The 15878-nt window shown below is 42.6% G+C and overlaps 1 protein-coding gene across 17 annotated transcripts in view; it reads left to right on the forward strand.

Moving 5' to 3' along the window:
• The window catches only part of KCNMA1 (potassium calcium-activated channel subfamily M alpha 1), a 727105-nt gene that overhangs the window by 422495 nt on the left and 288732 nt on the right, over window positions 1-15878 (forward strand). For all 17 annotated transcript variants that reach the window (XM_078434448.2, XM_081790521.1, XM_078434449.2 and 14 more), the window contains 2 exons: window positions 5809-5902; window positions 6763-6874. In XM_078434448.2, coding sequence (XP_078290574.1) covers window positions 5809-5902; window positions 6763-6874 — 206 coding nt within the window. The remainder of the gene's footprint in view (window positions 1-5808; window positions 5903-6762; window positions 6875-15878) is intronic.

Raw genomic sequence — 15878 nt, forward strand, 5'->3', positions numbered from 1 at the left:
CTCTGTAAATCAGTCAGCCCTCCTCGTTTTTACATAAGCTCCATGCCAGGGTCTGTGGATATCAGAGGCTACCTCTTATGTTTCTTTTACCTCTCCAAGGATGTTGCAGTTCTTCTGGAACAGTAAGTGGCATGGCAGAAGGGATATTGGGTCTCTGTCCCAACTCTTCCACTTACCTACATGATCTTGGGTAGGTTTCTGAGACTCTACTTCTCAGAAGCCTGCAAAATGGGGTTTATAACAAAATACTTTATTTTGCCAAGTTGTAAGAACCAAATACAATAGTATGTGCAAACTTTATACAATTGACAGATATGATTATATTGGATTGGATGAGAATCAACATTACAAGATGGTTTAGAATCCTCACTCCTAATGCTATAGGAATTGACACATGGGAGACGTCAGCCAGGGCATGAGTAATTCACTGAGCTGCACCTTTCTGTTGGTTTTGAAGGCTGCAAAATGTTTGAACACAAAGAGGGAGGAACAATTTGAAGAGGCCATGACAAAAGCATAGATTTAGAATTAGGAATGTGTGGGTCACACTCATGAAATAAGGAAGGCACCAGCTCCTGGTGGCAAAGGGCTTGGCCTGGAGCATGTGGTCAAAAATGGGACATGTAGTGAGGTTGCGTTTTAGAGGTCCTTCACAGCCACGGTTAGAGCTGATGCGAGAGGCTGGAGGCAGCCATGATGGTAGATGAATGACATCTTTTAATTAAATTAATCTGGCAACATTGCAGAGGTGAGACTAGGAGAAGAGCCTGGAATCATTAAGCTTACTGTATTGATTCATGTCTTCGGTGCTGTGGGCACTCCGGTGGTCCATAATCCTGGTGGGAATTGAGAAGGCTCCATCCAATTTAAAAAGGGACTAGCCACAAAAGCAAGGAGAGTTTAAGTGTTGGAAATTATTTCACAAAGTGCTATTTTGTTCCTCAGTTAGTCCCTTCCCTCTCATGTGATTATTTATTAAATCACCTCAGATATTTGCTGCTGTTGTTGTTGTCCCTAAACTGCTTAACATTTTGTTATCTCTTATAAATGATGGTCTCCATAACCTCTCCCCATATATACCTTATCATTTTAACTTTTAATCTTAAACAAAAATGTGCTCTTCAGGCACTCTGTTAATTAGAATGTCGTTGGTAAAGCTCGCATGGTGGTATTGTAATTACTTCTCTGTATTGTCTTAATTTTTGTTCCCATCTGAAACTGAAAATATCTGTTCAACCTCTTGATCTCAGCAATTAGTTAAGTGGTATGCAGCTGGTTATCCGGGGGTGGGCTCAGATGTTTAATCACCTCTGTTCAGGTCTGAATGGGAATCTTCTCGAGCAGCGACACCTGTAATTAGTGTGTAGTTGCAAGAAAGTTCTTCTGGAACAGTGGCTCTCAACATGTGGTCGCCAGAAAAGCAGCAGTGTCTGCGAAACCGTTAGAAATGCAAATTCCCAGGGGCCCATCCTAGCCCTACTAAATCAGAAACTCTGGAAGGGGCCTGCCAATGCTTTAATAAGCCTTCTAGGTGCCTGCTAAAGTTTGAGAACCACTGTCCTGGAGAAATACCTTCACAAGGTTAGGAAAACAGACTTCAGAAAACACCAGGGGAGTTGAGAGGCTGAGAAGAGAGGGCAATCACTACCCTTTTGGAGATGATGCAGATTTCCAGAGGAATAAGCATTGGAAGTGAGATTTTTTTTTGTCCTGAGTCCCTGCTCCTGGAAAGAAAACCTGGCTAGCTATTGTTTGCCCTATGCTTTGGAAAGACAAGTGTTTTTCTTTGTTTCTTTGTTTTGTTTTGTTTTGTTTTGGAGAGAGAGGAGAGGAGAGGGGCAGAGGGAGAGAGAGAGAAAGAAAGAGAGAGAGAATCCCAAAGCGGCTCCACATTCAGCACAGACCCTGATGTGGGGCTCGATCTCACAACTGTGAGATCATGACCTGAGCTGAAACCAAGAGTAAGACACTTAACCAACTGAGCCACTGAGGCTCAGAAAACTTTGTTTTTGGAAAGACATGTACGTAAGTCAGTTTTTAGGAAGGACTATTGGATCTTCTGGCTCAAGGGTCTTCATTGGATATTTTAATGTTAAATAGATGAAGAAAGAGATCTATTTGCCACATTGAGTCTCAGTTTCCTCTACAGACACCTAAATACTGAAGATATCCTTATTTGATGGTCAAGAGGAAATAAGACCTCTATCCTACACTGAACATTTAAATAAAAGAAGCAGGTCTTTATTGAGATTCTTTTGAAGGTGTCCCAATCACAGAGTCCTGGTCAAAATGCTAAGGTTGCCTAAGGTTTTAGTATCACCTTTGATCCATGGACTGTGGGAGTCTAAAAATGAAGAGTCCATCAGCTTACCAACTACCTTGTATCATCTAATTGGTAAGTCATTAGTTAACCAGGAATAATTTAGGGAAAGTCCATTTTCTACTACCACGATCAGAACCAGTATACTTATTTAAGTTCTTAAAACTCCACTTTGTTTTTTCTATTGGCAACATATATCCACATAAAACATATTCTGATGTGGTCATGCCTCATCAGAATGCCAATCCAAATTTAAGTGTGTAATTCAGAGTTTATTTTGTGTTAAAAACAAAACAATTTGTTTTCTAGCTCTTGAAACTTCTGTGTGTCTAGACGAGGAACTCTCTTATTTTACATAGGAAGGAAGAAGAGTTTGTGTTTCATTTTCTATCCTACAATGAGCATTAATCATTTAGATAAAAATCTCGTTGGGAGGAAAATAAATCCTCATTGATATGGCCAACCCTTTTATTGTTGAATTATGTATTTTCTTTTTATAAGATCAATGAACTTCTCCATGGGTTGTTTCCATTTGGGGAATGAAATGATGGGGCTTTAGAATCTCCACTCTGTGGTCTCTGATTGTTGGAGTTTGTGGACTGCGGGCACTCGGAGGATTTAACTCAGAAGGGATCCTGATAAAGGGTTCTACTGCCACTTGAGAAAACTAGGCAGGACATTTCTCCTTGGGCTCTCATGTAAGCAGGAAAGAGCTAAAAGTGATAGAAAACAGACTTTCTGATCACTCTGGTCCTACAGGGGTCCCAGAGGCTGGCCCTCTTTTATCCCAGAGTTTTCTGCTTCTCTTTCATCTTAGCAGAATATGCTCATATCATTGGTGAGTTCCAGCCAGAGAAAAAGCTGCATAATTTGCTCCTTTTCTTACTGCAGCTCAAAGTCTAGGACTCAAGGAACAATGTGAAGCAACGATTAAATCAGGTCTGAATGTTTGAAAGAAGTACAAAAGAAAAGGTTTAATATGGTTTCAACATTGTCTTCTGTAAATTAGGAATGCTGTTGAGGTATATTTTTCAACACTGTGTCCTTTAGCATCAAGCCCTCTCATTGTTGCCATTGGGTATGGACAATATAGGAGGGGACAACAGAAATGACAAGGAAGGAAAGGATCAATGGAAAGAAGTTGCTACAGTCTAGTCTGATTCCTTATAGTTCTGCTTCTATTTATACTGAGCCAAAATATCCTCAATGGCATTGAGCTAACATCTTTCCCCCCACTCCCATTCTCTTCCACAGCCTAGCAAATGTTTTCCCTATTAGATACACTTTAAGGTTACTACCAAATTAACCACAAAGGCCATGGCATTAACAGGAGCTAGAAAATTCCCAGGAGCCCCAAATAAGCCACCAAAAACTATTGTGTAGGCAATTGTAAGGTTATTGTTTGGCCTTGGTGAAGTGATAGTGGGTTTTCCATGATAGACTTGGGAGCAAAGAGTTTCTCTCTGTCCCTTTGACTATGACTATTAATCTTGATGAATATGAATTTCCACAGCTAAGTCACTACTGGTACAAGTAAAAGCTGAAGTGCAGTATTTACAAACGGAGCTGCCCACCCTCATTCTCTTGCTCACTCTCTTATACACACACACACAGACACACACACACACACACACACCTCATTCATTCTTCAGTAGCATATCATACCAGTGGCTTATGTAGCACAGAGATGCATTGTCTCTTTATCCCTTGCAATCTACAGTGGATTTCTGGTCAACCTAGTTCATGTACTTCTTTTCACTACAACTAGAGTAGCTAAGAACTCTGACACCTTTGAACCTTATGGGTCTTGTTTTTGAAATGAAACAAAACACCGTCATGGCTTGGGAATTGCAGAAATGTCACTTACTAACTCTAGGCCTGGATTTTTTTTTTCATTTAAATTAATACCTGTGTAAGGGAGGAGGCAAATAGCAATGGTTTGGCTTTTTGTGCTCTGCCTCCTTTCAGCATTGGACTAAGCAAACTCCATGCTGTCTCCCCTCCCACTTCCCCACCTTAGTGAAAACCTAGGAGTTGTCATTTCCTTCGTAAAAGAACTGTTTTTCAGTGTTTGCTCTTTGTTCAGTCTGCGTAGTTGGTAAATGCAAGTGTAGATAACTCTTAATGCTTGTCTGGAGGTTTTTCCGCCTATTTGTGATTTGGGAGATGACCAAGGGCATGTTTGACTTGTAATAGAGATGAAGAATGGATAAATCCAGTGCATGTAATATGATTGGAGAGTCCCATAGACTGACCCACTGTGCATTCCCATAATGCCTGTTGAACAACCAAGCATTGCCCTTGCAGAAGTACAACTATACTAACTGGTATTGCCTACAGTGATTTCCAAAATGGTGGTACTCAGAAATCCAACATCCTGCACTTCTCAAGGGGGCCCTCTTCTGGCCCGGAGGTCCATGTTGCTTCCCATCCAGGGAATGTATTTTGCTTCTCCCCATCCTTCCTCCCCTTTCCCTCCCCTCACTTTCTTTATATTCCTGGCCTGAGTGTTACCATTTGCTTACTGGTAAGAGTATACTATGAATTTTCATTTACAGCTTTGAGATACTTATGAGGCTTTCCTGCTTCCCACTCAGCCCCAAACTTGGGACTTTTCACACACTGATCCTCTGATCAGTTTGATGCGGAAAGCACATGGAAGCCATGTACCAGTTTGTATAGTAGTACCGTTTTAAACTGTGTACTCTTGAACAAAGTAGAGTGTGCTGGGGGTTCGCGTTGGCTGCTTGACACACACAAAGCCAATTAACTTGCATGCCAAAAAAAAAAAAAAGAAAAGAAAAGAAAAGAAATTAACCCTTAGAGTACTGCTTCAACATTTTGGTTTAAGGGTCTTGAACTTTACCGGTTAGGCAATGCTTCTTTCTCCAGATCCGAGTGCTGCACTTAAAGTCCATACTTAGTCTAGCCAGAACATCAACCAGGATCCTCTCTTCCACAGCTTTCCTGAGATGCTCCTGGGTCCTTTATTATTAATCAACTGATGGCATTAAAGAGGTCTGAAACATAGCCACTGTGTTTCACTGAAAATGGGCTCCACTTCCAGTGTGCTTGAGGGTGTGAGGGACTATTTTTAGCTTTGGTACGTGTCCTCTTAAAGAAAGAAGTCAGTTCTTTAAGGGTTAATATGAAATTAAGGAATTTGATGGTCTCTCTTGCTTGTCCTTCCTCCAAGGTGTCTGCATGATCCTTTTTAGATTCTTAGCTCACCTGTTGAATGATGGTAAAAAGTAATATATATATATATATATAATTGCAAAAACAAAAGAACAAAAGACTGAATGGTTGAATGAAAAGACCCCTTGGCAATGCTTGCTTGATTATCACAGAGGGTAGAAAGACCAAATGTTTTAGTTAACGAATATTCATTTTGTCCTCTACCCCGAGCACCACTGCTACACAGTATTGTGGAAGACTTGATGATGCTTTTCATTTACCTCTTGCTTTTTCTTCTTCCTGTCTAATAGCCCAATAGAATCCTGCCAGAATTTCTACAAAGATTTCACATTACAGATCGACATGGCTTTCAACGTGTTCTTCCTTCTCTACTTTGGCTTGAGGGTAAGTCTGATCCGTGCCACCCGGTATCATAATGGGGCATCTTGGACCCAGGGACCATCCTTCACCAGCATCTGTTCTTGCAGAGATGAAGCCCAGTGTTTCCAGAGGAGACAACAGACCTGCACTGTGATTTTCAGTCTCTGACAAGAGACCTTTCCTCAACTCAGCATTTTCTGAAGTACATGTTAAAATCTTGTTCCAAGGAGGAGAAACAGGGATTGAAATAACTATTTTGCCTTTGCTGGCCTACTGTTTCTCATCTCTCTAAATACGAATGCATTGTTGCCTTAAATAGGAACAAAAAAAACTTCTCTTAAAATTATGTTTATCAGGGTTCGCTTAACTGAATCCTAAGAGAACAGGTGTGAGGACTGAATCAAGGGGGTAGATTGGCCGAATTTGGGACTTGGGCATTTATACTGGAGCCTGTTTACGGCGATGGCCGGGGGCGGGGGTGGCTGCATAGAGTGTGTATCACAGAGATTGTGTGTGCATGTGTGTGCACACGTGCATGCGTGAGTGGATGCATACGTATGTGCCTTATTTACAGTTATATTTACATTGGAGTCTAACGAAGATGAGACCACTCAAACTTTCCGATGACACTATTGAAAACCATAGGAAAATAGATTGCTGGGTATTTCTCCAAGGTTAACATAGTCTACAGTCACTCTCCAGAAAAGGCTGTATATCCAGATTCTAAGACAGAAACAGCCTGCGATTGGTATAGATATGAGAAGGACATAACATCTCCCTCCAGGCCCCCATGAAAAACCAAAACATAGCCTTTGGCAAAAGAACATAGTTAGAATGCCAGCATCATGCTTCTCATTTTTTTGTCTCCTTTTCTCTTTCCCCAGTTTATTGCAGCCAACGATAAGCTGTGGTTCTGGCTGGAAGTGAACTCTGTGGTAGATTTCTTCACGGTTCCCCCAGTGTTTGTGTCTGTGTACTTAAACAGAAGTTGGCTTGGTAAGTCAGTCTCTCCTCCTTTCTTCTTACTGGTTCCCGAACTGTGGTGGATCAGAGGCCTGGTCTGTCCCCACGGAAAGAAAGTTTTGTGTGAATGTGCACAACTCTTGGAGTTTGGGGGGTTAGTGAGGACAGTTCTCTTCAGAGCACTAGCCCAGGAGGATTCACGCAGTGAGTGCTTCAGGTAAGGCAGTTTTCTCATTGTGGAAGCCTAGGCGTCACACTGTCACAGCCAGGACCTCTGCCTCGTGCTTCTGTCATTTTCATTCAGCCTGCCGTTAGAACTGGACACAGAAGAGCCTGGTACGAGGCCAACTTTCCGAGTAACTGATTCAGGTGCCCCAGAAGGCCTGCCTGCCGAAGTTAGCTTCTGTCTGCTTCTCGGTTTTATGACGAGTGGTTCCTGCCTGGTTTATCTAGAGCTAAGAGTTCCTCTGTGGGACAGCGTACAGGAAGGCATCTCGAGCCACTGTCTCCTTGAAGGAGGTGGAGCTCCCCTCCCGTGCTAAAGGAGAGGCTTTTGCTGGTGCTGTGTTCACATCTTACTTCCCGTATCTGCTCAACATGTCACTTCCTGTCTGTCCCTGGCAGGTGACTTCCTGCATTACGAGCAAGACAGTTTGGCAGGAGAAGTAGTTAGCTCGAGGATGGTCATGGCAGCCAGAGGCATAGAGAGACAGCTTTGAGCTTCTCTTTGTTGCACTGAATAATTCTCTCAGAATGTTCCTGCTGCCGTAGGTCTACCGGGGGAAAGGGAGGCTGAAACAGGGTTCACAGGACTATTTGTGCGTCCAATCTGTATTTTTAGAAATTTTTGGTGTTACCTCAATTTTTTTTCAAAGTAATAGAAATAAAACCTTGGATTGCAAGTAACCTGTTCTGCGAGTGTTCCGCAAGACAAGCAAACATTTCTAAGAAATTTTAACTTGATAAACGAGCTATGCCTTGCAATATGAGTCGTATGTGAGGCTGAATGTCACACTGAATGACACTCAATGTCACAACTGAACCAACGGTTCTTGAAATTTGCTTTGATATACAAATGCTTTGGATTACAAGTGTGTTTCTGGAATGAATTATGCTCGCAAACCAAGGTTTTATGTATATTACATTCAGTATAAACATTTAAAGATGTATAAAGGAAATATCAATCATGTCTTCCCCGTTCTCACTGCCTTCTCCCTGGGATGCTCAGTGTTCATAGACTTCCATATCTTTCCTTCATGCCCCATTGCTACAAACATGGATGTGTACATATATATGTTGTAGAGGAGGTGGTCTTTGTACAAATATGTGTGTCCATGACATTGCACTGGAATTTGGTTTTCTCACTAACAAATAAATGATGGACATCCCTTCAGCTCTGTAATAATTCATTTTATTAGAGTTACACAGAATTCTACAAATTGTTGTATTGCAGTTCATTTGGACACAGCCCTAATGATGGACCACCTGATTATTTTCTTTTTGCACTGTAAACAATGTTTTAATACACACCCTCATCCACACATCTGTGCAATTTTATTTCTCTAGATGGTTCTAGGTTCCTGGAAGAGTAATTGCTGAATCAAAGCATGCATATATTTTAGTTTGTACAGAAATTGATGGTTCACTTTTCAGAAATGTTGTGTCAAGATATGCTTCCACTAGCAGTATGTTTTTGATGTCCTTGCTAGCACTGTGAATTTATTATGTGCCTCATATCAAGTATTTAAAAAAAGAAGCACCCTTTGTATATGATGTATGCAATAATCACATACACACATATCTGTGTGTATCTACGTGTGTATATCCCATAAGGATTCTATTTTGGACGGATTTTCACATTAGAATTGTATTCATTCACTCAATGGAAAAGTCATCATCCTTGATTTGAGACCTGCTTGCTTAGATTGGGTTTTCTAGCCAGCATGATGAAACCATCAGAGCCACTCACAAATCTGAGAAGTAACCTGAATATGCTCTGGTACTGAGGGTCCCAGCTACCTCAGCTTGACTGTTAACTGGCTTTGTGACCTGGGGAGCTCACTTTTCTTTCACTCAGCCTGCTGTTTATAATCTGTAAAATAAAGGTTAGGTTAGATGATTTCTCAGGTACTTTCAGCTCAGAATGTCTCTAGGATTCTTGCATTGTTCATGGGAAATTTGGCATCTAGGTTGTTGGGAAGGACTGGGAAATTGGTGAAATCAAACCATCAACATTCCTGAGTCAAAATTACATATGGGTTGCTAACCATGGTTCATCCTAGTCCATCCTGTTGCAAAGAGTATACACACGCATGTGTGCACACACGTACACGCATGTACCCATGTACCCGTGAGCGTGCACAGACCCTGAAAAACTCCAGACAGACAGAGAAAGAAGGAAGGGGAAGAGGAAAGAAGAGAGGAAGGGAGAGAGAAGGAGAGAGAGAGGGAGGGAGGGAGGAGGGAAAGGAATCTGCCTTCTCTTCCTGCCTTCTCTTCTCTTCTCTTCTCTTCTCTTCTCTTCTCTTCTCTTCTCTTAATTACTCTGTACACTGGAGCAACCACTTTGCTTCTGGACCCTCAGTTTTCCCTTCTGAAAAATGGGAGGTTTGGACTTAAATTATCATCTAGTCCCCACACTTCATGAGTTGGAATTTTATGTCAAGCTCCATTCTCTCTTGGTCCCTTGTGGTCCTAGGTGATTGAGGATAGTCCTTCATGACTGGTGGAGACACCATCCTGTGCAGCGAGCAGATCTCACCCCAGGGTAAGGGTATAGAGCCAAGTCTCCTTGTGAGACTAAAAGCATCTTTGTGTCAGGAGAACTTGGATGTTTTAAAAATTCATGCCTTCTTGGGAATGATTTAATCCTGATTTTTGGCTTGGTGTTCTCATCTAGTGAAAAATCCACCAGAGTGAACAGGAAAAGGGGAAGAAAAAGAAAAAAGAAGAGAAATGAGATATACTTTTGCATCTGCTGTGGTTTCTCTTCAAAAATTAAACCTTTAAAATGTGCTTCAATCGAACAGTATTTATTAATACCTACTATGTGCCAGGCACTTTTCCAGATGATTTGGAAACAACAGTGAATAAAATAGCATCCTACCCCATAATGTTGCAGTGAGGGAAGAACAGGAAAAAAATGAGCCTAGTAAATAGGCAAATTATACAGTGCGTTAGGAAGCATAAGTGTGTTGCAACTGAAAACAGACCAACAAACTTTTGGGCTATAAAATCATAATAAAAATACCAACAACAAATAACCTTTCCCCCCTTGTAGGAGAAGGCATCCTTAATGAAATGCTTGTGGTTCTCAGCCCCTTGGGTGAGCTCCACCACTGGTCTTCCTGTTATGGAAGAGAATTCAGTAGAATAATATTTCAAGGAGGTTTCCGTGTCTGATTTAATACATGGGTTATTACATCGTGAAACAATTATTGTGCTGATGAGCTGCCAAATATAAAATGAACATTCCCATGAGATATGGCTTATACAGTAGAAGGAATAATCCCATTAAACGGGGGGCATTTCAGGAAGTGCTACCTTCCTCCTGGAAAACGAAAAGGTGCTGCCTTTACTGGTTGAGGTTTGGCATAAGCTGAGGAAAAGTGCAGTCTGTTCTATTTCTCCTGCACACACCTGCTGAGCTCTATAACACAGGGGGCTGCGCTATAGCTGGAGTCATGTGGGTGCAAAACAGAACAAGGGCTATGACCCCCATCCTTACCTTTGCCAGAGCAAAATGCACACCACATTTGACTTCTTATCATAATGTATGGTTGCATATTGTATAGTATTGTATTGGTTTACTTTATGTATGTATTATCTTAGTGCATTTGATGGTGTATTGATAATAACAGCTAATTCCAGTTCTACCATGTGCTGGGAACTCTGATCAGCCCCTTACATATATGAACTCACTTAATTCTCAGAAAAGTCCTGTGAGCTGGGAGTTACTTTCCCCATTTTGCAGATAAGGAAACCGATTCAGCGACGAAAGCTCTTGTCCCAGGTTGTGTAGCTTTGGAAGAGGGGGAAGGGGTGATTTGCCCAGATTTGATCTGATTTTATGTCTGTATTCATGCTGTTCTTCTGCCTCTGTCCTTAGCCTTGAAAGATTGGGGGTTTTGAGGACTGGGTTGGGGTGACTGAGCTGATTTGGCTAATTTCTGTTGGCACTTCTCCATCTCTCCTTACTGAGAAAGATTCACTTCGGGCAGGCAGGGAGGGGAAGAGCTCTTATTTAAGAACACACGTCCTCATGACTCCTCATCCCCATCCCACTCGTCCTTGCCCACCTTCAGTTTCTAGAGTTGTCACTAGGACCTGGGGAACACATAGAGCTTGTCTGGTGTCTCCCGAGTCCCAAGGTACCTTAGCACCTTGGGGACCAGATCTGTTCCACCTGAGAGAGAGGGAGAGACTAGAGGCTTCCACACATGCTGTCAATAGAGCAGAGTGGGTCAGAGCCAAGCTCTGGGCTACCACCTCAATTCACATCTTGGCTTGGCCAATGCGTCACCTTAAGCAAGGTTGTTTTACCTGTCTTAAACTCAGTTTTCTACCTGTCCAATGAATGGGCAGTACTCACCTCACAGGGGTGCAGAGGGGATTTTGTGAGGCAGTGTAAGTAAAATACCATGTACCTAGGACGGGGTTCACGATGATCCCAGGCTTCTCTTTCTAACCTACCTATCATATTTTAAAGCACCAAGAAAGAAAACAAACCAGAATGGAACCAAAAATAAGGCAGCGGGATGTGAGGACATCCACGTTGGCAGGCGGCAAGTCTCTGCTTATTTTAATTCCTGTTCCCACACACACCAGCTTATTCATTTTTGTTTCTCTCACCAAATCCTTATCCTACCTCACTAAAATAAATGTACCTTGAAATGAGAGATGTATTTTATTTTGAGACTAGAATAACATGCTGAGGAGAGCTCTTCTGTCTGTCTCATTTTGGGGGGAACTGTATCCCCAAGGTAGGTCAACAGACTGTGCCTCCTTTGTGTATTTATTTATGTGGTTTCATTGAGGGTCATTTTGTGTGGTTAAAAGGAGAGAGGAGAGAAAAAATAATGATGCACTCACTGGCCACTCATCTCGCTAGCTTTTATTGAGTGATTACTGTGTATTCAGCACTGAGATGAGGGGACCATGTCTGGCCACCCTGTTTTACTATGTTTTACTATGATCTCCAACATTGCCCCTCTTCTCTGATTAATGAAATCAGGGGATGGTAAGGAGCCCCAGGCCTTGAACCCAGGGTGGAAAAACTGTCAACTATAAACGTACCTGTTCCTCTAACCCATGTTAGACTTCAGCACCTCTGGAAAACACTGCTAGAAAATAGAGAACTGATAAAAAATAGAAAAATGAGTTAGTGCCCAGCCACAAGGCAATTAAAATGATTTAAGATATCTGCTTATAAATATATGCCCAGGCAGTACCTTTTTTGTGTCAAAAGGTGATAAAAACAGGATTTAAAAAAAAAAAACAAAAAAAAAGGTCAGATCCTTAAAAACAACAACAAAAGGACAAAACGTAGTTCCTGTTTGAGACTGAGGTTTCAATCTAGTTTTAGAACCAAAATAAACACGCATGCAGCAACAGCAGGTAACACTGCCCGCTGTATAATTAAGTCCCAAATTGTCAGGTACAGGCTGTAAGGGCCGTGGGAGTTCACAGGAGAAAGAGCTTATGTGGGTGGAGGAACGCGAGGAGGCTTCTGCAAGGCACCAGCTCAGCCCGGCTTGCCGTGGTGGGTGAAACTGGGGAGCAGTGGCCCGCTTCGAAGGGGAGAGGAGACCAGCCTACCCTGTGCAGAGGATAGCAGGTGCCCACCAATGATAATGCCGTCCTAGAGAAGAAAGCACCCTTCCCTGCACCAGGCATCAATCAGCCCCACAGCCCCACAGCCCTGCAAGATGGATGTGTTTGTTTCCTCTTGCTGCAGTAACAAGTGAGCGCCACAAATGGCGGTGGCTTAACACAAGTTTCTTTCTTTTTTTTTTTAATGCTTTATTATTTATTTTTGAGAGAGAGACACAGAGAGAGAGAGCGAACGGGCATGAGTGGGTGAGGGGCAAAGAGAGAGGGAGAATCCGAAGCAGGCTCCAAGCTCTGTCAGCACAGAGCCCAATGCGGGGCTCGAACTCGTGAATTGTGAGATCATGACCTGAGCCAAAAGTCGGATGCTTAACCGACTGAGCCACCCAGGTGCCCCAACACAAGTTTATTTCTTACAGGTATGTAGATTAGAAGTCAGCTTGGGTCTCTCTGGACTAAGGGACAAGAGTCTTCAGGGCTGTGCTCCCTTCTGGAAGCTCAGAGGAATGTTCTCTTACCTTGCCTTTTCCATCTTTCGCAGACCACCCACACTCCTTGGCTTGGGGCCCCTTCCTCCATCTTCAAAGCCAGCAGCCCTGGGTTGAGTCCTCTTACCACGTCTCACTGATCTTGCCATCTGTCATCACCTTCCTCAGACTGTCTCTCTCCTGTCTCCTGCTCCTACTTCTAAGGACCCTTGTGATTATACTGGGGTCCTACATGGATAATCCAAGATACTTACCCCATATTAAGGTCAGCGGGTTACTAACCTTAATTTGTCTGCTACTGTGATTACCTTTTGCCATGTAAATTACCATATGCCCAGATTCTGAGGATTACCATGAATGTTTTTTTGGGGGAGGGGTGGGCATTATTCTGCCCATCAAAAGCGGTATTATTATTAATACTCCTATTTTGCTGAAGAGGAAACTGAGGTTCAGAGAAGTTAAGTATCTTGCCCCAAATCATGGAGCCAGGGCTGCACAGTTTTTGGAGTCCAAAAGACCTAGTAGGCATTCTGGGCCCTCCATGCCCTTGCCTTGTCATATGTTTCTACCCTGTTATGGGAGGAGACCTTTGGGGAAATCTTGCTTGGAGCCTGAGAACTTCCCCCCTCTCCTCACTTCCACGTAGTGTTTTTCTTCTTCTTCTTCTTCTTTTCTTGGGACCTGGTGAATTACTAAGCCGATATGCCTACTATTCATTATTCTTAAACATTTGCTCTGGTGGTGGGGGGGGCTTCCCACGTGGCTGCAGCAATTGAGGGGAACATGTTAGGTCTACATGCCCCCTGCTTAAAAGCTTCCTTTCCTTAGAATTCATGCTTTCTTGCTTTTTCTGGAGCTTACTTTAAAGAATGGAGAGAAACCAGAATTTTAGAATGCCAGATGAGGCGACAAGTTATAATGTGTTCCCAGGGAAAGCAGCGTGTGGAGTCACCTTTCCTCTCGTTATTCTCTCAGGGCACAGCTGCAGTCTTAGGAGGCTTTGCATTGCCCTCTACATCATAGGGTGTCTGGCCCCAGGGCCACTCCCTTGCTTGAAGAATCCCACAACCGGTAAAGTGAGGTGCGGTTCATATCTAGCCTTCTGTTGACTGGCCTCTGCATTTGGTAAAAGTACTCAATGGTGAAAGCCTTTGCCTGGTTTCTGTTTCCTGACATCAGGAATTTTCAGTGTATTGAAACTTAAAACAAAACAAAACAAAACAAAACCATAAAACCCCGAATATGATTTGGCCAGAAAGTAGAGGCAGCCCCTTGTGGGCAGCCCCAGGCACACAGACTTGACTCCCAGCCTCCCCTGCCCTTTACAATTCCCGCCAGGGGTCCACCAAGCTGCTAATTGCATCTACCCTGCTGTGTGTTCCCTCTGCTGAGGGCAGAGTGAGTTTCTGCCCCATCTCACTGGCTGGCATCCCTCTCCCTGTTAAGGCACAGCCCTAACTTCACCACCCATGTAAAGCCTTCCCATTTTTCCAGTTGGAATGAATTCCCTGACGTTTTTCTCTTTTGCTCTTACAATTAGTGCTATAAAAACAGTATTATCATCTGTGTTATATTATCAGTTAGAATACAAGTTCCATGACACCTTTGTGCAGGAACATTGACCGTCCTGTTTTTTTGCTGTGTCCTGGTGCCTGGAACAGTGCCTGGCACATAATTTGTGCTTGTTGAATGAATGAATGAATGAATGAATGAATGAGTGTGTTTTCTTTCAAGGATGATAATAATGAACAATTACTTGCTTATTAAAGACAGACACTGGGCTCAGCATCTCATATACATTATCTGAATTAATGTTCACAGTAGCCCAATGAGTAAATACTATAGTCTGATTTTACAATTTAGAGAACTAGGTTTGCGAGTTACGTAACTTTCTCAGGTAGTAAGTGTGGATCCAGGACTCAGCCCAGTTCAATCTGATTTCTGAGCCCATGCTTTTAAAATTACTAGTCCAGTGGTCCTCAAGGTGTGGTTCCAATACCAGCAACATCAGCACCACCTGAAAATTTGTTAGATATGCAGATTCTCAGGACCCAGCACAGACCCAATGAATCAAAAACTCCCAGAGTTTAATCTGACGATCTTTGTTTTGCACACCTTCCTGGCCACCCTGATATTCACCCAATTTTGAGAACCACTGTCCTAGGCTATTCTGGGATGCTTATACATTTGGCTGTCCACAAGAATCCCCCAGAAGGTTTTCAAAACTCATGATGTTCAGACCAAACCTCCAATCAATTAGATCAGAGTCTCTGGTTTGGGGGATATGACCCAGGTTCAGCATTTTTTAATGTTCTCCATTGCATCAAAAATGCAATAAGGTTGAGAACCATGTATATACATCTTCTAATTGTGAACGTTGAGTTAATTTCTCCCTAAGAGTGCTTCCTAGTCTTTATGTGCATGTGAAACACTGGGAAGTCTTAGAATGCAGTTTCTGATTTGGGAAGTTTGGGTGGGACCAGATATTCTGCCTTTCTACATGTTTCCAGGTGAGGCTGGTGTTTCTAGTCTGGGGACCATATTTGAAGTAGCCAGGCTTTCTAGTCTGGACTGAAATGTCCAGTAAGGTAACCACTAACAACATTGGGCTACTTAAATGTAGACTAATCAAAATTAAATAAAATCTCAAAGCTCTGTTTCTCATTCATACTAGCTACATTTCAAGCATTCGCTAGCACCGTGTGGTTAGTGGCTGTGGT

This window comes from Panthera onca, chromosome D2 (assembly GCF_046562875.1).
Source record: "Panthera onca isolate mPanOnc1 chromosome D2, mPanOnc1 haplotype 2, whole genome shotgun sequence".
Taxonomy (NCBI): Eukaryota; Metazoa; Chordata; class Mammalia; order Carnivora; family Felidae; genus Panthera; species Panthera onca.